This window comes from Bacillus rossius, chromosome 15 (genome assembly GCF_032445375.1).
Source record: "Bacillus rossius redtenbacheri isolate Brsri chromosome 15, Brsri_v3, whole genome shotgun sequence".
Lineage (NCBI taxonomy): Eukaryota > Metazoa > Arthropoda > Insecta > Phasmatodea > Bacillidae > Bacillus > Bacillus rossius.
In genome coordinates, this window is record NC_086342.1 from 22,762,126 (window position 1) to 22,787,389 (window position 25,264).

At 34.9% G+C, this 25,264-nt stretch overlaps 1 protein-coding gene across 6 annotated transcripts in view; it reads right to left on the reverse strand.

Annotated features, from left to right (window-relative positions):
- The window catches only part of LOC134539286 (DNA mismatch repair protein Msh3-like), a 33,574-nt gene extending 8,402 nt beyond the window's left edge, over positions 1-25,172 (reverse strand). For 3 of the 6 annotated variants that reach the window (XM_063381154.1, XM_063381151.1, XM_063381156.1), the window contains exons 1-16: positions 25,028-25,165; positions 23,410-23,489; positions 22,880-23,070; positions 21,632-21,794; positions 19,749-19,857; positions 18,118-18,244; positions 16,247-16,370; positions 14,696-14,850; positions 13,448-13,654; positions 12,966-13,112; positions 11,965-12,139; positions 11,294-11,481; positions 8,965-9,192; positions 4,920-5,144; positions 3,736-3,850; positions 933-1,090 (exon numbers count right to left, since the gene is read on the reverse strand). In XM_063381154.1, coding sequence (XP_063237224.1) covers positions 933-1,090; positions 3,736-3,850; positions 4,920-5,144; positions 8,965-9,192; positions 11,294-11,481; positions 11,965-12,139; positions 12,966-13,112; positions 13,448-13,654; positions 14,696-14,850; positions 16,247-16,370; positions 18,118-18,244; positions 19,749-19,857; positions 21,632-21,794; positions 22,880-23,070; positions 23,410-23,418 — 2,321 coding nt within the window. In that variant the 5' untranslated portion in view covers positions 23,419-23,489; positions 25,028-25,165. Of the gene's footprint in view, positions 1-932; positions 1,091-3,735; positions 3,851-4,919; positions 5,145-8,964; positions 9,193-11,286; positions 11,482-11,964; positions 12,140-12,965; positions 13,113-13,447; positions 13,655-14,695; positions 14,851-16,246; positions 16,371-18,117; positions 18,245-19,748; positions 19,858-21,631; positions 21,795-22,879; positions 23,071-23,409; positions 23,490-25,027 lie in introns of those variants that run through there. The other 3 variants (XM_063381152.1, XM_063381155.1, XM_063381157.1) reach the window with 3 other exon arrangements.
- Positions 25,173-25,264: the final 92 nt, after the last annotated feature.

The window sequence follows — 25,264 nt, forward strand, 5'->3', positions numbered from 1 at the left end:
GAAGACTGATACAACATTTACAAAGAAACCCCAGAATTTTGAGAATTAACTTCAAAAAAAGTCTGAAGATCAAACGAAGGTAAATTACCGACCAGAAAAATGTTATAAGGATAAGAGTTCCACGTTACAAAAGGCATGCTGTGCATAATTTGAACTGAATTTCTTGCTGCAGGAGAATTGACAGTCATTTGAAGTCATCAAAAATTATTCCTAACTGTGATGAAATATAACCCCAATAAATGTCTACTGTGATTGCTCAAAAAAAATTAAAATTTATTTTCTGAACTGCTATAGTGAAAAAAATATCTCCTCCTATAATAAGAAAAATAAATATATAAATAAATAAAATCAGTTAACATCTCCCAGTCGCACATCGTACTTAACGTTTATAAAATTAACAAATTAATTATTTTTCATAAAATATTTTTACATTACCTATCAGATGACACACTATAGCTTGTCTCACTTATTTCATGGTTCAGTAAATTTAAAAACATTGAAGCATCACTGTTTCAATGTTATCTGGTCGCACAATGTGTTTGATAAATTGGAATTTACAAAATTTTGATAATTTCATTGAGCTACTCACCTTATACATAATCACATTACATTTTTGTACCATAAACATTGTATTTACTGCATAATAAATTTTAATTCCAGTTGTTATGGCAATTTAAAACTATTAAAATTACAAAAAATTTACACAAAAAAATGTTTAATTTTGTTAATTTCTTTAATCTTTTGGTACATGCACAACCAAAGATATAAGCCATTTTTTTTAGGTATTTTACCTAGTTTTTACTTAAAATAGGAGGCAAATTTTCACAGTATAACTGTCTTAGAAAAAGAAATTTTTTTGACATGCCATAGGTCCACCACAAATCAGTGTCGGAAAACGCATTACAGTACATACATATTATTTATTAATTTACCTTGAGAAGATGGCATCAAAAATACTGAACGTAGCAGCCTTTGCAGGTACAAATGAACCAATTTGTGCCATTATGGCTAACAAAGCCACTTGACGAATGTAGGACGATTTTCCGCCCATGTTTGGTCCTGACAAAGTCATACAGCGACACTCGGAGCCCTGAAATAATTATTGACATGAAATGTTTTTAGTGATAAAAACCCTCATAAGAGAATTTCACTTAAAAGAAACCATGCATCATAAATATCGAAAATTTTGCGCTTGACCTATAAAAAACACGATTTTACTCTTTAAATAAGAATTCTTTGTTAGCAAATCTTATTTTCTAAGTACATTGAGAAAAAATTTTACAGGGTTTTACTAGCGATAAAAACTCTTTAAAAATGTTTAAATAGCTGTCCGAAACATTGGCACACTTATGTTTGCTGCCATAACAAGATGACTTCACTTGTTTTCATTTGTTTAGCTGTTTTTTTTTGTACCTATAGGGACATTTGTCATGGTCATTAAAACTTTTTGGGGCTTTTGTGGGCAACCCAAAAGGCAGTGAGATTCATGGTGGTAAGAAGTTAGAAAGTGGAAATGTGCTATTTTGCCATGTAAATAATTGAAGTTAAAATGAGAATGACCTTAAACCTCCCCCAATCACCAAGATAAATAAACAACTTTTTTTGTTATAATCATGTTCAAGTCCAATTTCTAACCAATGTGTTGATTACATCACGTTTAACAATACTCAGTTTATGATAGTACTTTACGATTCTTCAATTTTTCTAGCCAGTTACTCGCCAGATACTGAAAATAACTAGCATTAACCTTTACACAGCTATGGTATGTTTTGCTAATCAGAGTGACAAACTCAATACACTATTAACTCCATGGTGTTAATTTAAGATATTTAAATACTTTCAAATTTTTAACTTTCAACAAAAATCAATTTATATATGGACGAACAGGCCACACTGTCTTCATTCATACACAAAGGCTTAACCCTGACGGAACCTCCATAATTTAAGTGGGCTTCCAAACCAGTTATAAACAACTCGGTGCTCAAAAATTAAATTTCAGAATGTTGGGATCCAATCTACATGCAGTAAAAAAAAATAATAAATCTTTGCAATCAAAAATGTTTGAGAAACAATTCAACACAAGATATAAGAGTTGAATTGTCAGTTGATTTATATATAGGAAAAAGGATTTAGCTTTACAGAAGAAGAAAAAAGATTGAATATCATTATACCGTAATGAACAGCTGCAGTACAACATTAATAAAATAACTAATGCCTGGCAAAGGTTGCAATTATAACTGTGCCGATACGAATCAGCAAAAGCCGATTTTGCTGATATTTAGTTGAATCAGCGTTTCTGCAGATTCATGATACGCTTGTTAATTTTTGCCCCATATTATTGAAAAATGAAAGTGCCTGTCATAACCTAAATATCCACCAGTACCCTTTTCACTTTTCGAACTACTACATACTTTGATCATCATTTCTTAGCTACGTGTGCCAGCCGTACATATCAAACTTAAACATCCGATGTTTTAATAACTTTCTTGAATCCAATACATTGCAAATAAATATATCACTAGCGCCGTAAAGTTAAGATAAGAACAAAAACTTCATTTATTTAGAGCATGGCTACCACTACAAACAACAGAAAATAGCAACTTCTTGAACTGCAAATAAATGTTCGTAATATTGTGATGGAGACATTTTTTGATTAACTTACGTAAAGTTTTTAAAACTGAATAAAAAAATAATAACCAAATAATATAGGACTTTACATAACGTAAATTACTTTTACGGTTTCCTGTGCAAAGCGGCCACATGAAATGCTTTTTCACATTAATGTTTGGTACCCTAAATTTTTGCCAGCACATGTGTTAAGATGGAATTGGAATTCTCATTATTTAACTGTTAACATGTACAAAGTATCGCAATTTTGCAAATTTTAAGTTCATTTTTTTTAAACTTTGTATTTTATATATCAATATATTTCATTGTTACATATTATTAAATAATCTTATTTTATAATATTACGTATTAAATAATTAAATTTTTCAGCGTCCATTAGTAAATTCATGTTTCAATAAGCAACTAATGGGTCATCAGCAAAAAAATGTAAACAAGCTAAAATACATGTTAAAAGGTTATATTACATTTATAAACTGAAGTATATGTGCATCTGTGTTGCATGCTTTACTTATTATGAGTTAGTTTGGGTAATTTAGTAAATTTATAAAAATATTTTTGTCAAAATGTGTTTTCCCCCACTATTGATTCGGAATCGGTGAATCTGCAAAATTCTGTGAATCGGTACAGCTCTAGTTGTAATACCTCAATCAACTTTTTTTTGTAATTTTTTTGTAGTTGTTACACATACACAAAGCATCTCTCGATCTCTTTCTCTAACTCTCTATCTCTCTATGTATAACTCTAATTATCTCAATCTCTATATATATCTACATATATATCTATATATCTCTATATCTATATCTCCCTCTACATCTCTCCTCTATATATACTTATATTTATTTATTTATTTATTCATTCTAGCTTTTTAGCTGTTACAGATGTAACATAGATGTATAAAAACACGTGTGTATTCGAATGCAGCATTGTGTGAACATTTCAAAGCAATCGGTGAAAAACTTTCTGAGATTTAAGATTTTGAGCGAACAAACATTTACATTTTTATTTATATAGATTAAAAAATTTCAATTGAAAAATATTGATGTGTTTTTATTTATTTTGAGGAGCTTCAACACAAATACCAAAGTCCTTCTCAAGTTAAATACTGACCTTCAAACTGGTGCTGTTAGCTACAAAATCATCCGAAGAAGAGAGAGCCATGATTGGATGTCGCCCATCCTCAATAAACACAACAGAGTCCACATTTACGTCCACTAATGATGGCCTGCAACATTTATGCCCGATGAGAAACACAGGTAAAAAACAAATGCTTGTAAACTATTATGTAGTTGGATGATATCAGTTACTAATGAACCAATGGAAAACTATAAGATTCAATGGCGAAAATGGTTTTTTTTCTAGCAGTGCAAAATTTAAATTCACTCTGTAAATGTGTAAATAGTTACCAAAATTAATAAGCCCACTTCATTTTAACACTTTATTCAAACATAAGTTTAAGGTAAAAATAATTTCCAAAAAGTGCAACTGTACCACAAAAGATAAAGCTCGAGCTCGCTCAAAGCTCGAGAACTTTCAAGTAGGCTCGCTCGAGCTCGGCTCGCAGTAAAATTCTTACGTTCGCAGACCTCTAAACTATAGTAATATTATGAATTTATTTAAAACTAGCTAATGCCCGGCATGCGTTGCAATGCCTCAACCAATTTTTTTTATACATACATATTTGTAATTTGTTTTAAGTAGGTACACATATACAAAGCAGCTCTAACTCATATCTAACTTTTTCTCTCTCCCTCTCACTAATTTTCTATCACTCTATCACTAATTCTCTCTCTCTCTCTCTCTAATTCTCTATCACTGTCTCACTAATTATCTCTCTCTCACTAATTATCTCTCTCTTTAATTCTCTCTGTCTCTCTATATTTCTCTATCTGTTTTTATCTCTCTATCTCTCACCTCTATATACATTTATCTATATATCTCAATATATGTCACGATAGCTATGAAAATATTAAAATTCTATATTTTTTTTAGCCATCTATATTTTTATCCATCTTTTTACCTGTCACAGGTGTGACACAATTATATAAAATCACGCGCTTATTCAAATGCAACATTGTGTCGTAATTTCAAAGGAATCAGTGAATAACTTTTGGATATTTAAGATTTCGAATGAACGAACATTTACATTTTTATTTATATAGATAATGATCCAAAAAAACACATAGGTAATCATGGAACCAAAATAATTAATAATACAACCCCCCTTAAAGCAGCGAGCTTGTAACGACAACTCCAAGTCAATCGAAACCAACTGAATGGGTGGAAATGCTCGCCTGCAGTAGTCGTTGCTCTTGGCGGCCTTGGCGAGCGACGAGAGCACGTCGACAGTGGCCAGGTTCCTCACTGCAGTCTTGTAGTCGAAGTAGCGGCTGTTCAGCGACTGCAGGAACTGGAACCACGCGGCCTGGCTGTCGGACAGTATGTCCTCCTGCAGCCGGGACAGCTCCGAGCTCAGGGCGTCCACCTCCGGCGTACGGTAGCGCACGTGCGTTTTGGTCCTTCGGGCAACAGCAAAAAAAAAAAAAAAAATTACAAACCTGCACCTTGAAGGTAAAGGTGACTCCCCCCTCCCTTACTCGGCCAATAATGATGATGATGGTGCATTCCCTCATTCCCTCTCCTAGAACCAACCAATTGTGCCTTCCCTCCCCTTTTACAGACTCTCACCTAGGAATTCTAATTTGATACTGTCCAATAAATATTAAGCAAAATATTACACTTTAACCCTCTTAGTGCCAAAGTCCGATAAATCGGCTTTGCCTTGTTGTGTGAAAATTGCCAGGGCCGAAAAACCGGCCCAATTTTTTTTTCCGTTTTCAAGACAGTTTTTGTTACTAGCAGCGCATTCTACCTTTGTCTAATGAAGTGTCCTACTATCTAGTTCCTTTTTCTGAAAACAGGTAGTGAAAGTGCCCTACTATTTAGTTCTTTTTTCTCGCAACAGAGAGTATGAGTGTCATACTGCTGGACATCGCACAGCGTAAGAAACCGTGTTTTGCTGCATTTTTTATTCTAAAGAAACACTTTCCCTTTTGAAAAAAAAAATTGTTTCTTTTGTCAATTCTTTATTTTAATTCTTTTATATCATGAAATTTTTTTCCGGCAATTTCTACAAATGTATTTTTTCAAAGTTATGACAACAATGGTTCATTTTAGGTAAACGGTATATGTAACTACCAGTTTCGTGGATATTACAAATTGCATAGGATTTTATACCGTTGATTATTCTGCGTTGAAAATTATTATTGTAGTAGTCATAGTAAACACGTTTTCCCGCATATTTCTCAGTGGAAAGCGATGTTATTCTATTTTTTTTTATACTCTACTATTCAAACTAATACCATCGCGAAACTTTGTGCGATCAAGGCTTTTGTTCTCGTTTTCATAATAATGTCTCGAAAAAGAAGTTACATTGCGGGTAAAGATGACAAAGAAATGCTTGACTATTTTTATTCGCTCGATAGTGTTATTTGTGAAAGTGATACAACAAGCAACAACGAAACAAGTACTGATTAGGTAGAGCATTTACCATCTACTTAAACACACTGAGACTTACTCCAGTGGCTGAGGGTAGTTATATTACAGCCAGTGCATCACTTCGTACGAATTCAGGCGATAGTTGAAGTGATTCGTCGTATGAAAATGAACTTACTGACGTAAATAATATAATCAGGTCTTCTTGTGAAAACATTTTCACCACTAAAACACAACATACATACACCAGTTTTTAGAAAATGCTGGACCAAACATTTACCGCCTCGAAACTCGAAGCAAATAGCATTTTTCCAGCTTATGTTTACTTTTTCCTTACTACAGCTTCTGGTAAAGGAAACCAATAGATACGCTCAGCAGTTTTTATATTTTTAATTGAAAAAAAAAAGTGATAATGTAAAATGCTGATAAAACAAGTCAAAAATTTTCTTCTAAAATTTGAAAGCCAATTTCACCTAAATTTGTATAAAGGCATACAATAGTTATGCATAATTTTTTAATAATACTGTTTACTTTTTAAATGCTGTACATTAATAACAGACTTATAATTATTAAAAAAATTACAAAGATTCAAAATACACTAAATAGTTGGAGTTAGGCTAAGAGAAGATTTCATTAGAATTGTCACACAGTTAGAAGAGCAATTTTTTTTTTTTTTTCAAAAAATTATTATTACAATAAATATTGGAAAAAATTACATTCCTATTATACTATCATATAGAAAAACAATTAAATATTTAAAAAAATCAAACAAAAGAATATTACTGTCAAAACTACTCCCTATCCACATTACAATCCATAAAAAATATTTAATAATTATTTTTTTTATTTAAAAATCAACAAAAATAAAATAAGATGAAAATTTTTTATGTTTAAACATGAGAAGTGACACAAGAAAACATTTATCTATAAACAGTAAAAATTTCATAGTTATAACACTAAAGGTTAAAAAGTTATTAAAATTAAACTCTAGAGATGCAATTTAGTTAAAAAAGACCTGTACTGGCAATATTAGCATTACCATCCTAGCAGAGGCTGGCACTAAGAGGGTTAAGGGCAATTTTAGAAGTTTAAATAAAACGGAAATAGGCCTACTATCCCATACTCAACATTCACTTATCATTGTAACCTTCCAATACCAATTTGTATATAAATTAATGTCAACTGATAAATAATTTTAGGATATTATTTATTTATTCTCTCTTAATTAAGCCCTTCCCCCTTTTTTTCTACATTAAAGTTTTCCCAATTGTGCAATTTGTGCCATTGAGCTTATGTCCATTTTTTTTTATGAAATACAGGTGGCTCATATTAAAATTCACACTAATATCTGATAAAGAATACCAAGAAAGATGTGTTCAATTTTCATAAAGCAATTCCTATGCAAAAACAGGTGATACTCTAACATGGTAGTATCATGATGAACAAAAATATGATACAGTTTAGTCCAGCATTATACAGTTCACACATAATGTAATCCAACACCAACTGAGCAGCTTACGTTCAAATTTTTTTTATGGCATTACTGCACTGCCAGCGTTTTTCGATGGCGCAGAGATTACCATAACTGCTGGTTTTCATTTCAGCAAACTGTTTCCTGTTTTCTAGCAGATTACATTGCACATTCATTTCTGTAATGAAATTTTTTGAAGATAGTCCTCTCTCGATATCAGGCAGATCTATCAAAGCTTGCTGCAGATGTCCAATAATCATCTGTTTTTTAAACATGAATATCCAACAGGAATATGAATGTCTTTAATCTCAGGTTGGGTGTCACTTCAGCTGAGGATTCAACATCACTAAAAACTCATAAACTATGAAAGCTACAGAGTTGAAGTAAATATATCTTAGTACAGCAGTCTTTGCTCAAGTTCATTACATATAACTCACTTGGTTGACATTTTCAGTGAAGACATAATGACTAATGTAATGAGCATTGGTGGGGAGCATCGAATTGACGTCAGTGAGACATATAACACTGAAAGTAGTACACCGATTTGCATGATTTCAACTTTAAGTTGCTCGTGAGAGAGCATTAAGTGGTGCTAGTTTAGTGGAATAACTATAAAGTTACTAAATTTGGTTTTGGAGCCATTAATCGCAAGATGCCTAAGTGAAAACAGGTTATTATGGAGAAAAGAAAGAAGGCAAGTGAAATTACCCGAGCAGAAGCAATTAAAAATGCAGGAAAGTGTCGTGGGTATCGAATAAGTCAAAAAGTATCCAACAGAAATGAGCCAGAGGGGCAAAACGTGCCCCCAAACTTGGCATGAAATTTGCACTCGAGCGAGCCTCAGCCGTCTACTTCGCGAGAAGCTTCGGGAATGCAGAAAATTGTTTGGTAATGAACATGGATATGCTCTCTGATGATTCAGATGATATGGAATCATTTGAGCCAGTGGTTGTGAACGATGGGCCGGGTTTGATGCGGTTTGGTGTCGCAATCTTTCTGCGTGGCTGCCCGATTGTCAAGTGAGACGTTCATCAAAGTCACGTCAAAATATAAGGCAACTAAATTTTGTTAAATTATTTTATTTATTTCATACCCAATATTACTGTTCAGCATGAAGGAAATTTAAGAATCAAACCCCGGGTAGCTGTAGTACAAAATACAGCCCAATCAGAATTTTATTTACTATGGAGCAGCTAGTTAAAATTTAATTAAATACATAGGTAACCATTGTGCTGTATGCTAATTTTTTGTTGGTATTCCTGTTAAAACTGTAATGACATTCGATAATCTGCCAAGAACGTAATCTGAAACGGCGGTGGTTGCGAATGTGCCGGATCCCTGTAAAAAGCTGAAGATATCACTGATAAACTCACTGCGAAACTATCCTCCAGGTGTTGGGCGCGGGTTGACCCGCCTTCATATCCACGAGATAGTCCTGGCCGCTCACGGACGCGAACTGGAAGTCCTCGACTCCCAGGGCTTCCCCGAGGGCCACCCCCAGGGCCTCCAGCCTGTGGCTGATGGCCTCCACGCGAGACAGCCGCTCCAGCAGGTCGGGGAAACCAGAATAGTCCAAGAGGAGGTTTCTTTTATCTCCAGACCTAGGGGGGAAAAAAATGCACTTTTTTGTTTTCAATTATGGATTATGTATAATGTTTTTCAAAGGGGTAAAAGGGAAAAAAAAATTTTTAAGCAGGATGTTATAAGCAGAAATTAGCACTTGTCAGTGTTAAATCAACTGATAGGTTCACTCTATGCTCAAATTTGCTCAAACCAAGCCAACAATTTTCTTTTAACTTCACGAGGCTTCCAGCTTCCTTTTTTTTTGTCTTTACATACACACAGCCCTTATTTCTGTAAAACTGTCTCACAACTCACAACAATAGTGTTTCAGTGAAGATTGCCTATGTCAAATTCCTTCGCTACTTGAACATGTTATTTCTGTGGATTCCTGTCTAAGAATTAAAAACAAATTCAGCTCTAAAAGTAATATAAAAAGCTTGATGTTTTTTTCTGTGCCATCGCAGAATGGTTGACAAATTAAAATATTGAAGAACTACATATGTACATCTGAAAACAAACCAGAATGGCAAGGAATATAAATTTGTTATTTTGTTTTCCAAGATGAAAGTGCCAACAGACACATAACTGCAAAGTATGTACCTTTGATATAAAAATACACAGAGGTTTACAATTTTTTCTTTAATTTCTTGAATTTTAGAAAAATTTTATAGGCAGGAATTGCATAATTTGTGAAACGTTATACACTGGAAGTAAATACACTGTCCTTATGGGAGAAAGTTATGGGAGTTGGAATATATTTTGTTATAAGCAGGAAAACATTAAATACAGGAACATTATAACAGGGTTTTACATACAACACATATCTCTGATTGGTCGACTCAGTGTGAGGCCAAAGGTACCGGGTTTTCATTCCCAGCTAGGTTGGGGATTTTTCACTTGTGGAAAATTTTCCTTCCAGGGTCTAGGACTGGATGTTGTGTTGACCCTTCATCTCCCATACAGCAGAAGACAGTGGCAAACCGCCGTAGTATCACCTCGTCTCGTACACCCTCAGTTACAAAAAAAAAAGTGTTCTAATATATTTAGAGGCAAGATTTTCAGGAGATTTTGGTATTTTTGTTTTTATTTTTTATGAAATCTGTTTATTAGAAAAAAAAATAACATTACTGAACAAATATAATAATTAAATGTTCCATATATGTACTAATTTCACCAAAACAGTGTCATTTTGACTGATACGTTGATGACACCTGGCTCTCTAACCCCTGTTGTGAGTGAGTCATGAAGAGGGCGCCAACCATCCTAAAACTCAGGGAGTGAACGGGTTCTCACCTTGTGGCTTACAACAGGGGGCCGGGACAACAGCGACCCCTCGAGACGCCATTTCGTTCGATCTATGTAGGTCCGTAGTTCTGTCTATGTCGTTAAGGCACTGGCTGCCAAACGGCGAACCACTCGTGAATCTCTAGCGGTGAAGCGCGGAGCAGCGCTCAGAGGCGTCCGTCGCGGATGACAGGCGAGCTACGACTGACTCCCACGCACCGGCACGAGATGTGTGGGAGACAGTACGCGGTCCGGGTCCGATGACACCGTCGTTCGTCACACCAGCCGCCGCGCTCTGGTGCGCTCACCGCTCGAAGCACCACTCAAAGCACTTAGTTACTCTCATGCCAGGACCAGACGGCTATGGGCAACAGCGGGCCTAGGGACCAGGATGGACACGACAGCTATCGTCAACATGATGCATTTGCTTTTTTTTAAATTAATCTGTTAAGTATTTCTTGTGTTTAAAAAAAAAGTTCTAAGGCCGTAATGTAAAAATGAGTAATTAATAACAGTTGCAAGATTAAAAAAAAGTAAATTCTTTGCAATCTTTTTTTACTAAGGTGTGGTACAAACATCATGTTAAAAAATTATTTCAGTGAATTTAATATTTAAAGGATTAGATATTTGTCATTTAGTTTATTTTTTGATTGAAAATGCTGATTAGTTGCATTATTTTAATTGCATTTCAGTGCTTTGTAGTCTATTAATATTGAATTTCGGTGTTATGGTGTATCGAAATGCTTTTCGGTGATATTCCAGTTTTATCGCAATTCACCTGTATCCTTGTCCCCAACTATAACACTTCAACAAAAAATCAAGTTAAATTTTTAAAAAAAAATCATTACCTCATACCTTGCTGTATCTTTGTTTATATTTCTTAAAAACGGATTCACTGTCCCCAGCAGTTGAAACGTATCTTCGAGAAGTTTTTTCAAAAATTTGGATTCCATTTCAGAGCCGTAGTAGTTAAGCAAACACAGCAGCTTGGTGTGAACAGCGTTCAGGGATTCAAGAACCACGCACACACCCCACGGACTGCACTGAAACACACGTTCATTCACAACACCACGAATGAATATCGTAACTAAGTAACACCTTTGAATATATATACTGTATAGAAGTCGCCAGCCCAGGTTAAAATTTCTAATACGGTTTGTGGTAGTTGGTCAATTCACCGCCGCAATCGCCACCATCTCTAGGGCATCGACTTGTGGTGGTCCCTAGCGGACAAGTGTCGAACACTTCAAACACCCCTTCCCCCTCCCGTTGAACGACCTTGAGCTGCAGTGAATGATTGATGGGTGGTGCGGGGAATGACAGCAGGCGACAGTGCTGCTCTCTAACGTGTAAATAACAACTAAGACGATACAGGGCGTTACGGCAGCGCACTGCAGCGGTGAAGTTCCCAAGCTGCTCATCATACGCTCCTGAAAAACATAGAGTAAATCCTATCCACTCGCGACTTCTATACAGTATATATATTCAAAGGTAACACTAAGGAAAGTGTGCAACCTTATAACCACCTTAAAATTTAAAATGGCAGATAGTCCCCTTTCGATGTCAGGTAGATCTATCAAAGCCTGCTTCAGCTGTCCAACGAAATCCGATTTTGATTCCATGATTTCTTGTACAGCTTCCTGCCGCTCTTGTATTTTCCGCAATTCTCGAAGTGGCCTTGATATCCACTCTCGTAACAACCTGAAGAGAGCATACAAAAGTGTTTCAAAGGTTTCTTTTATTTATTTATTTATTTATTTATTTATTTACATAAACTTTTATGAATTAGAATGAAAACCTCACACTTCCAAAAAATATATATATATATTTTTTTTATTGCATTATTAGGTAGAAAAGTTCGTATCTTTACTTTGGTTACACACATTAATAATGACTAAATAAATATAAAAATATTTACTAAAATGTATTAAACTGTATAAAAAATATTCAAAAACTGTATTTATTTTAGGTTGAGAATACAGTAAGTCCTCGGTTTACGTCGGGGTTACGTTCCTGAAAACCGCGACGTAAATAGAAACGACGCAAAATGAGCCATGTTTCATGCCACCGGCCGGCCACGGCCCAAGGTCGGCCGGAAGGGGTAGGAGAAAATGCTGTGTCGTTGCGGGAAGTAGATAACACTTCTACGTGCGAGATACGTGGGTGGCCGAGCGGGCGGGCTGGTAGTATTGCATCACCGCGCGGAGAGCAGCGGAGAGCAGGAAGCGTCCCTCATGATGTATGATAAGATAAGGCGGTGAACATGTAGCTTACGCTACATAGCATAAATTAACTACCGAAGGAAACAAAGAATTATAAACGAATTATATACGGTGTTTTGGTTAAAATAAAGATTTACGGTCATTGTAAACGACGTTATTGTGAATCGGCGACAACTTAAATTGAAACATTAGCGACGTTAATTCGAAACGACGTAAATCGGTACGACGTAAATAGAGGACTTACTGTACATCCTAAATAAATAAAAAACATGACAAAATAACAATGAAACAAAAATAAAATGTACCTGCTGCCAAATTTGGTGACTGTTTGATCTAAAACCCAACACAAGCTGCCTTTGTGTGTATTTGATTTACTGGAAAAAATTTCCAAGTTGCGTAAAGTTGATCCATCCATCTGCAAGTATTTATCTTGGTCTGTAAATTTCCTAAAACTGTAAACAAATTTAAAATTGTACATAAGTAACAAACAAAATGAAATCAAAAAGTTATAACACTTCTGTAGAACTTCTAAATTCTAAAAAAAACATTAATGAACTGTTAAAATATTGTCCTTGCTTAGTGACTAATGTTATCAGAGGGAGACTGTTTATTTACATTTATTAGTACTGTACCTAACATCTAAATCATTAACAAAATTAATGCAGAGTTTAGCTAGGAAACCTCATTACAACACAAAATCAGTGGAATTGTACACAATTATTTTATTTTAATTTACTACGCATACACTTAAATAACACAATAACAAAGAGAATCATTATTTTACCACCTGCTAAGTTTGAAGGCGGCGTTTAAACCGAATTTCTTGAGGTACTGTAATAACACGGCAACAGAAGACAAGGTGGCCGAATGAAAATTCTTCCACATTTGGAATACAGCAGAATCCTCTTCATTATCCCCGGAGGACGTAACCACGTCGGAAAACGAAATTTCTGAGGAGAAAGCGGAAGACGGCTGTTTGTCCATCAAGATGTGTCTGCGGGAATCAAATTCATAAAACAATCACACTGCAGTTAGTTTCACAATAAGCATACACAATCATCACAATGGCAGGAAAACTTGAAGTGAGTCAGAAAGCCCATTGGTAGGGAAGCAATGATGGTTCTAGTTTAACCCCAGATTTGTTTCCTTAACAAGGATGTCTACAAGTTTGCCACAACAACAAAAAAAAATGACATGTTCTTTACTTTTTCGTGTCCTTTTATAATGAGTAATCACTAGGGGCATGTATATTTTGCAAAAAAATTCCATGACTAGCTGAAAGTTAAATCAGTGTAGCATCCTCTGTGTTTCGTGATTGGGTGAGTTTCTTTCAGGTGCATATCGATTGTTACAGCATCAATCACAGTAATTTAGTGCGGAAGCAAACGCGTCCAGAGTGGCTCAGTCACACAAGGCAACGACTTCTCCCGCAGAAACCACTGGTGCGGGTATACCTCGTTGCAATTTAATATGCGTTCAGATTTTTTTTTTTTTTTTGCAAAAAATGCCTGCCTCTAGCAATCACATATATTCAAGCAGATATATCAACACCAGATTATGAAAAATAACCACGGTCAAAATACAAAAAAATATTAATAGACTTTAATTAAATGTTTCCTTTTAAATATTCAAACAAAGGCTAGACCTTTTGAAGCAGGCTCTAACTATTCATGTATCTCATTCATGCTCATAAATTATAAACTGCAGTGGGGGGTTGTTGGGTTTGAAGAATTACCTGCACAACTTCGCGCTAGTGTAGATGGAGCATGCAATTTACCAGAAAAACTTTTGTAAAAAAAAAACTTGTTCACTAACCAAATTATGACAGCCAAGCCATCGAACATGAGTGCTTGGTTAAATACAATAATGATGTGGTACTAAAAAAAAGTTTAAATAAATGTAATATCTTTAAAAGCTATACCTTATCCTAAGACCTATAAAAGTAAAAAAATACAGCAAGTTCTAAAACAGATTCAACAAAAACTTTTGCAAATGTCGAAAAATAAAATAAACGTGTTTTATAAAACAAGCCTACCTGTGGTTTAGCAACCTTTCTGTGTTTTCTGACACATCTTCTGACACCAATACTTCTACTGGCTGCAGATGTGCCAATCTCTTGTCTAATTCACAGCGATTCGGTCCATCAGAAAAGTCATCACACACAGCGTCACCGGTGGTCGGATCAAAAGCCTAAACAAAACAAAAAATTCTAAAAAAAATTATATTTCACGGTCACATCCACTAGAAATCCAGTCACTGCAGACTTGATGAGGCCTGCAGCTCACGGTTCACGTTCACCATGATGTGATGAAATGCATAGACTACAAACTGGTTCCCGTTTTTAAGCATAAAGCTGGACTCACAAAGATCTGTCGCATCCATCCGTTCATCATCCGTCCATCCGTCAACAAGCCGAGCGATTCACAATGATCCGCACGTCTGTCATGATATTTCTACCTGGATGCTGCCAAAAACTATTAAGGCTTATATTTTTGAGAAATTTTCTCTAGTAAAGGTTTACCAGCTTGATGATCACGTACCTATGCTAAGCACCATTTTGGTGTATGAGTGTATGAGTGTGTGTGACATTTTATACCAAAATTTTAGAAGTTTACAAACTAAATAGAATTTTTTGATAATCTGCCACATTCTGAGTATGATACCGTTTGCCTTACGGAAACTTGGCTTAATCTTTACAGTATCAACTCTCATTACTTTAATGAAACTTTAACATAATTTTAGAATGGACAGAAATCCCCAATTTGACACTTCTGGACAGAGGTGGAGGAGTACTAACTGCTGTCAACAAGAATAAATTTAAATAGGTAGTACCTCTAAAAAATTTTGATTATCAAGGTATTGAAGCTGTCTGGGTCAAAATAACTCTTGGAAATATTTATATTCCCCTGCAAACATCTCATTATATTTATGAAACCTACTTTAAGTATTTAACTGATAAATATGCAAATTATTCACTCCAATTTCGACTTCACTAATGGCGAAGTCTGAGTAAAGATTATAAAACATTGTATTTTGAAGGTAGGTAAAATCACAGAACATATAACTCTCAAAACTAAATTCGCATCTGTTATTGTGCAGAGCACTAATCTCATAAAATTTTTTTCTAGGTGTTTTTTCTATGCCAAATGTCTATCGCCTTCAGTTATTAAGAATATCTCTCTGTTTGGATATGTGTTTGAGATACCTTGTATAAAGGAAGAAGGTTTTGAATTTCCCGCGCTACTAGCCACAGTAGTACCACTTGCATCCGCTGGCAGTGCCAGCAATCACAAGTAAGTTGCATCACCATGGTAAGTCGTTCCAACAAAAAAATAAGTTCTGCACAATCGAAACACTCTCCAAACTCCGAAATATTGAATATTGTACAGAATAGTAACCACATTTCCATAAAATCTGATATTACAATCATTTTTTATTCATTTAAAGTGAACAGGATAATCATCCTCATTTCTATTTTTGTCCATTTCATGTGAATTTTATACCAAGTTACACTATTCACTCCACTTTCGACTTCACTAATGGCAAAACTTATTTCTAAAATAAAAAAGTAAATTAAGGTACCTACCACCAATCCAAACCACAAATTGCTTAACTTATCTTCAGCGTCAGAAGACTGCTCCGCAATGCAAAGTATATAGTTTGGTAGACCACCTTCCAATGCAGGTAGTTCTGAAGATACAAGTGGATTAATATGTAACTATGAGTTAAGTAAAACATCAATTATTATTTTTTAATTTTTATCACTATTAATCAAAAACAAAAATACCATATTTACCTCAATATAATGGGATGATTTTTACCAAAACTGCAGACTCTTAAATTGGGGGTCACATAATGATTGCGAACTTGTATTTTGTCGCTGAAGAATATGTTTCAAAAACCGATGGGAACAGCTTAGTAATTGAAAACCACACGCTTTGAATCGTAATTGCATCACTGAAGTCACTTTATACTGCTGGTAATTTCTGTCTCCTGAACCTTTACTTAGTTGGAAAACTACACAATCTGCCTGTGAAGTGCGTCACTTATGCCACTTCAGTCCGCTCTTGTTTTTCTGGACCTTGTGGAGGGAAGAAGGGTGTCAGCAGCTGTGACAGATGAGACAGGATAGCACTTTGGAAAGCAGCTGTGACAGATGAGACAGGATAGCACTTTGGAAAGCAGCTGTGACAGATGAGACAGGATAGCACTTTGGAAAGCAGCTGTGACAGATGAGACAGGATAGCACTTTGGAAAGCAGCTGTGACAGATGAGACAGGATAGCACTTTGGAAAGCAGCTGTGACAGATGAGACAGGATAGCACTTTGGAAAGCAGCTGTGACAGATGAGACAGGATAGCACTTTGGAAAGCAGCTGTGACAGATGAGACAGGATAGCACTTTGGAAAGCAGCTGTGACAGATGAGACAGGATAGCACTTTGGAACACCCTGAAGTGGAGGGGGGAGTCAGCTCACTGGGGCTGCTAGGCAAGGCACCCTTTCACCCTCCTCTATCACCCTCCAGGGAACCACCATACAGCGCAACATTCATTGCTCTCTGACGGATGGCTTTTGAACCACAGATATAAAGCTCAATATTTTTTTTCTAATTGCTGCTTTCTGTTTCAAAAATATAAAAATAAGACCATGGTAACACACTACTGGCAAAACAAGGCACCAAAGAAGCTCTAGTAAATATCATGTAAATATCATATAAATATAAATTTACTCATTCAAATCATTTTTTATTTTATTTTTTTTTATGTGTGCACTTGAATTTTGATTTGCACTCCTTGAAGTATTTTTCATAAACTCATTATCAAAAATTTAGGGGTCACATTATATTCAGAGTTCCAATATTTTTGGGTGAATATGATACTATCTTAGATGAGACTACATAAAAAAATTGTGTGATCCTCAAACTCTCAAACCACATTATTCTGAGGTCCATACTCCTTAAGAAGACATTGTACCATATGCATGAAGAATGTTGACCTGCTGTATTTGAATTGGTTTTCCAAATAGTTTGTCTCGGATGATGTGCAAAGCCAAATCATGTAAAATTTATACCTAAGGATTTTCTATGACCTTTAGTTGTCTGCAAAATATTCCAAAAGTTTGTACTGTTTCCTTAAAACGTCAATTAATCAAACAAGTATTTCAGAAATACTACTCCAGAAAAAGCAGTTTCCACTTTACAGTTTCTTTAATAATCAGGCTCAGGTTATTAAAAAAAAACTATGCCAAAAATTCATCACAGATTAGCGATACATTTTTTATCTCCAATTAAAGATGTTAAAGTCACTATATGCATAGCAAACTGGTTAACTTTCTTATACAAACAACTTGAAACGGTTGAAACACATGCATGTATGTATTATGTACTCAGATAAATAAAATCACTTATAAAAAAATTAATCTTACAGCTTCAACTTAAAATAGCAGCAGATAAAAGGATATCATCACTAACAAGAGTCCCTTTGGAATAAACACTAATAAGCTTTCGTTGAAATATTGCATGTTTTTCACCCTGTGGCTTCACATTGCAAGCTCCCACTTGGTTTACAACTCCAACTTTGTATCCTGAAAACAGTGAAAACATATTCACATATGCAGCATACCATAGTAGGATGATAATCTACTGTGTGCAAAAATCTTAGCATTGACTTTATTAACAAATAAAAACATTGAAATCGCGAAAAACTGATAACTTATAATTATATTTTTTAAATTTGTTATTTATATAAATATTTATTTAATAATTTATATATTTATTTAATACATAAATAAAAATTCAATATTTATTGATTCTGGAAATTTAGTTTGTGAAACAAACATTTAAAGGGTCGAATGTTTAAGTTAATATTTTTAATTTTTTCTATATTATTTTATTTTTTACCCTTGAGACCTAGATTCAGTTTGAGGGGTACCTATATTCGAGGTACTCTTTGGGATACAAAATTTAAGTAAACTACGATCTGACTCATCACAAATATATGTACTATTTCATGGTAATTTTAATGAAGCTAAACTGACCAACTGTTCTCGTGATTTTATGCTATCTTTAATGTAAAAAAACTTAAACCTTAACACTTGTTTATAAGGGTTAACCACTGGTAAACTACTTGAAGTATCACAACACCCTCTTCCAAAATTATTGGAAAAATATAACAGAAAGTATTTAAAAAAAAAAGTATTTGAAACTTCTGTTTTATTTTCTTTTCCTTTTTTTTTTCTGTGTCATCACTGAATAATGTTAAGCTAATTTGATTCCGCATTTTTGGCATTCTTGGTTTAGATGTTGATAACATAAAAGATATGTCTCGTATACACAACTATTTCCTTGTCAATTTTTTTTGACAGTACCTTAAATAAAAGCAAGCATACCCTTTTCAGCAGTTTTGTCATGAATTAATCTCACGCAAAAACAATGTTTGGAAACAGTTGTGTTACAAAACCCCTGTCAATACAGAAACGTGATGATTGTATACAGTGCCAGTCTACAGACAGAGAGAGAGAGAGAACTATTAACACTGCTGTATAGCAACACACTCTCACAGCCCCACACACACTCACACACACACACACACATGTATGTGCATCCCCCTTCTCTCTATCAAACTCTCCGACTGATTAATTTTTTAGATTTTCCCCTCTTGCCGAGCGCCAGCCAGGCGGCAGACAGACAAGTCACTTACCGACAGCGGCCGGGTAGCCGCCTGACGGGCGGCAGACATAACGCAGCGTAAGGGGGCAGTTCATGATTCTTTACACGCACTGCTGAGATATTTTAATTAAACAATTCATACTTACTCGTGAAACATTTTTCAAACACAAGCTATTTATTTAAGCACATAGTCAACCACAACAGCACCACGTTAATTTCTTTACACCCAAAATGAAAAAAAAAACCTCCCATATAGATCACAGTACATGTTATTAAAGAAACGCGGGTAAATACAGGTATCTTGAGCAGTTTGCAAACAGCATGGTTTTTGCTGAAGCTCTGCACACTGTGCTGTGTGTACGCCCAAGTTGGCGGGGGCCTGTTCCCTCTCAGCACTGCGACGACACAGCACTCCGTTACCTGCTTGGACCAGGCGATGAACGTGGACGCTAAGCCTGGTTATCGGCACGACTGCCACGAGGAAGTTCTGAGACCAGTACGAGGAGACTTTCAACACGTTTGCCGCGACCTGTGAACCAACAACGTTTCAAAACAAAGCGGACGGAATTTCAAGCACTTCGCAGGCCGATAGACCTCACACGCAAGAGGTAGCTCTGTGAATGGCTGTGTGAAAATACATAAAAAAATTGTGTGCAGGTCTTCCAGTACTCACCAGAGATGTGTAACATCTAACCTCTGTAATGAGCAAATTCGCTCGTTTTATAATACAAAACTCTAATATAAAATATATTTTTTAAAATAATTATGCATATTTTTTTAAATAATGCCAAGTGTGATAAATATACACAAATTGTATGTTCAACTACATTCCTTGACGTGAATCACATGTAGTTTCCGCACCTGCCACTAGAATTTATTGCCCGAGCAGCTCCGTCGACTATCGAATCATTTTACATTTGCAGACAGAAATTTTTAACTTATAATGAAACGGTTCTGAAAAAAAGCAAAAAAGATTTGAAAAATTAATTTGTTCTCGTGTTGCAAATACACTTATAATATGGAACTAGGACACATAATTTAACGTAGGATTCTTAAAAAAAAATTACTAACCTGAAATATTTTAAAACATTGTATTAAAACACTAAGTATATGATTGTACATTTGTTTTTGCTTAAGCAACTGAAATCAGTCTGTAAATACTTCCTACAAACAAACCTTGACCTTATTGAGCTGTTGCAAAATTTAAGAATTAACAGTAAAGATTTCCTGACTAAATCCTTTTATTTTCATGGCATAGAATAAATGTAGGCTAAAAATAATTTGTTGTCTCTACAGCATGATGATCGCTGCGATATATCTATATTTTAATGTTAACTAAGGGTTGTAATGCCAGAAATTCTAATGTATTTTTTTTAAATTGTCATTATTTTTATTATTAATATGCATTATAATATAAAGGATTAAAGGATAGTTTTACAATTATTAAGATTAATTTTTTAATACTTGAACGGTGTAAATTTTGCAATGTTCACGAAAGCAATACATACGGATGAACCACGTAGGTCTCCCAACTTTGAGTGATTTCTGAGACTTCCACAGATGGCAGCACAGTTCGTTCAACTTCCGTTCCATTCACGATATTACTGCCACCAAATGCAGTATACCAAGAGCTAAGATGTTACACACCAATAATTTCAAACTGTTATATTACTTCATTTAATTTAAAATTTGCCAAAATATTGTTTGTAAATAAAGCAAATTTATAAAAAAACTTTAATGCTTTAAAAAAAACTATCAGATATTTTTTTTTAATTTTGACTATTAATTTAAATTCTTTTTGTTTTTGACACCATACTTTTTTTTCCAGTAACAGTAAAATTTGAGGTGAATTAGTTTCTCTGTTACTTTTTCTTTTTAAATACAACACTAGATTAATTAGTGAACTCTCATTCTACTAATTTTTTTTTTCAATAGGAATAATTTTACCAGTATGAAAATGACCCACTGATTCACCCAACCTTACCCTACTTCTATACTGAGGGAAGCCCTACAACTCACGTAGTTTCGGTTCCCTACCACGTTCGTGCAACTTCGGATTTCTCTCAAAAATTGAAATTAAAATAATCGAAGGGTTAGGTTAGGTTAGGTTAGGTCAGTCACAACATGCTTGTTTTCATTGGAAACTTCTGATTTAGCGGCTGAAGTGGCGTTAATACCAAAACGCAAAACTTCGGAAATCTTCGGAAATTCTTGCAGGGAACCGAAACAACGTGAGTTGTAGGCTTCCCCTATACTGACGGTATTCAGGATCGTACGAAGTCGACACCTGCACGTTTCACTACCTCGGCGTCCTCCCCGAAGAAGGTGTACATGTAGGCGTTCTGGACCATCAGCAGCAGGCCCGGGTGCTGTCGCTTCAGCTGCATCACCTGCTCCTCCAAGGGCGTGAGCCGAGCCCCTCCACACCCGGCCCCCGGCCCCCGGCTCGAGTGACCGGCACCGTCGCTAGGGACAAGACCACGCGGTGAATTGCCATGAAACCCACACAACACTGAAAAGCATGTCAGCACACCCAGGGGCGTAGCCAGGTCGGTGGGGGGGGGGGGGGGGTTAGAGGTTCAACCCCCCCCCCCCTAGCCCCAAATCTTTAATTAATTTCTTATTCATCACTCAAACAAATTTCATATTAAAATTAATAAAATTTTAACCATTACAATATTCAAATTTAAGAACCGAAAACTGCTAAAATAGCACTATTTTACAACTCAAAATTCAAATTTTCCCGGGGGACCCCCTGCTTTAATACGGGGGGGGGGGGGGGGCATGCTTCTTAACACCCCCCAAACACAAATCCTGGCTACGCAACTGAGCACACCATATTACACAGAAATTCAAGTTAATACGCCACAAAAAAAACCGAACTGCGATTAAAATCACTATCTATCACTAATCATCACTTTCAATCAAAACGTAACTCTAACGACAAATATATAATCTTTAAAATATTAAATTCAATGAAATTAATTAATTTAGCATGATGTTAGAACCACAATTTAATGAAAAACGATTGTAAAATATTTTACCTTTTTTTAGTCTTGCAAATTTTATTACAGAACATTTTTCAAACACAGAAATAATTAACAGATTTATTTTAATGGTTAATTTATAATCAAAACTTAAACAAAAGAATTAATCTGTTAAGATAGTAAATTCAATTAATGTAATTCACTAAGTATAAGATTTGCACCAAAATGTACAAACTAAATAAATTGAAGAAAAAAAAAATTATACTTTTCTTTTAACTCATAACTGTTATTAGTAACTTATTTTTACATTGTGACGATGGTAAATTTTCAAAACACACAAATACTTGCCTATATATTCATTCATTCATTATTTCTTTACAGATACTCACACATACAACTAGCACATATCAGGATTTTTTCGTATTCTTCAGTAAAATAATTTTCACATTTTTGTACATATACCTAAGAGTTAAAGATAAAACAAATAAGGTAAAATATTTCAAATGGCTTTGACGTTAAAAGCTTAAAGAATGCATACTACCTTAAAAATGTACATCGGATTACCTTTCAATATTCAAACTTAGACGTGATGGAGTGGAGTTCGACAAATTCTGTGTGTCTTTTCCATTCTGCACCAATTGTTGTTTGCATTTCCGAGCCGCGGGAGGGAGCCTTCTCACTCTCGGGCTTGCGTAACGAGCCAGCTTGGATCTCTTTGCGACAGATCCTTCAGCCATGTCTGTAGCCAGAAGATCCTACCACACAAATATGCAATCAAAGTTAGTCTCATTAAGCTACAGCACTCACCAGCAATAGAACAAGCATGCTCTATCCAAAAAAAAAAAAAACTCTCAAGTGGGTCATCAAGATTAACCTACATCCTGCAAATAGTTAGCTTAAAAACAATTGGTTGTGGATCAAACCATATATTGCAGTGTAAATAAATAGTTAATATGGTTTACTACAGCTATCTCAAGTTGCAAGAAAACAAATTTTTCAAACTGATAAGAGATTTATGAAACTTTGTTGAGAATAGGTAACAATTTGCACCCCAAAGGATAAGCAAAGCGAGCGTCAAGGACACAACGGCATACCTGCTTCATTTATTCCTGCCTTATTTCATTCTCTTGAATCATATTCCAGCGAGGTTAGGTGGCGTTAGTAGTTTTTGTTCCTGAAAGTAGTGTGGTGTCACTGATTTATGACAGTACAAAAAAATGTAATTCAAACAGAACAAATTTACAAATTTTAATGATCTCTAACAACTATAAATAAAAAAAATTTTATTGTGGATGTAATTATATTAAGTAAATCCCAGCATGAACACCACAAAAAATTAAAACATACTTCATAATAAGAAAATCCAGCTGGGGAAAAACATATTGCCACAGAAATAAAAAATAATGATTTTTCCTGTAAAAAATGTTTACCAGGAAATTTTTTGATGTGTAACATATTGGCCCTCTGTATACGGCATTTGGTGGGAGTGATTTTGTGAATGTGATGAAAATGTGTAACAGGAAGAGGGGAGAAACACGCGCCATTCCGTTTTTAGGCACTTGTGTTGCAACATGTCGGTGAGCGCAAACATTTCCAAGGCATTCGAAAAGAGAGAAAGGGAGAAAGAGAAAGAAGACACAGCTGTTTACCGTCCATTCCTCTAATAGTAAACTTGAAGATGCGTGACTTATTGCCATGTGGCTTTTCTAAAATTTTATGAATACAATGTGAAATAATAATGTATAAAAATATGGTACAAATGGAATTATTTTGTGTGTTGTATTAAAAATATGTGTTGTGTTAATAAATAGTTTGTCAGGCGAATTCATTCCTGGAAGTTATTTGTATATAGTGAATATTAATAACTAAGTTCTATAATTGATGTTACTTTAAAATTTGAGGTTCATTTCTTTTTTAATGTCATTGTAAATATTTATTTTAATATTGGTACATAATAAATTAGTGAAATAATTATAAAAGAAATAATTTCCTTAATAATAATAATTTCCTAAATCTGTAAGATATTGTTAATTTTTTTAATTTACAGGGATGGGTAAATCAAGAGCAGAGTACATGCAAGAATACACAACATAAGCATGAGGTAAAATTGCAAACTGACAGAGTAGGGCAAAAAAAACGTCACTGGGAGTTTGCTCGTTACCGAGGTTAGATGTTACACATCACAGGAGAATACTGAAAGACTTGATCACTTTTTTTAAACACATCTCATCAACACCAAGATCTTTAAAACTAAACAAACGCTATTACACAGGCATCCGAAGAAATTCTTCTTGGAAGACGTCCAAAGAAAATATGGTACAAATAATTATGAATCTATTTTACTCATTTAGGTCTTAAAATTGAGACAATTACATATTCTGGCCTGGTCTATATAAACAGTAATAGTATAAGTATGATATATAATGTACTAACAATACTGACGAGGAATTTAATTATGCACACATAATAAGCAACGCCACAATAAAATTTATTATCTCATCTACAGTGAAGTATTTAAGACGGTAAAAACTTGTCGAGATGGTAATGAAACATTGGCGGAATTAATTAAAAACTGTAAATGGCAAAGTCAACCACATTTCCCACATGCAAAATTCAGAGTTGGACCCCGCCGGGAATCGAAACCGGATTACCCTAGAGGGAAGCAACAACAACAAAGGAAAAAGTCCAATATTATTAATGCCACAGTTTTACCGTTGCACCAACTTGTTCGAAATATAAGCAATATAAAAATCAGCAGTAACGTCTATTGAAAACAATTCTTTACAATCAGCGAAAACAATCATGCTTAGATATTTATTACATTAGACAGCGCCATGAGCAGTCGTCGGGTTGTCCGTTGTCTGCTATAGCCATGGCCTAAGTATTTAACAGAGCCAGAAGATACTGGGATATTTTTTTTTTATCGTTCTGCGCTCACACATCACGTTG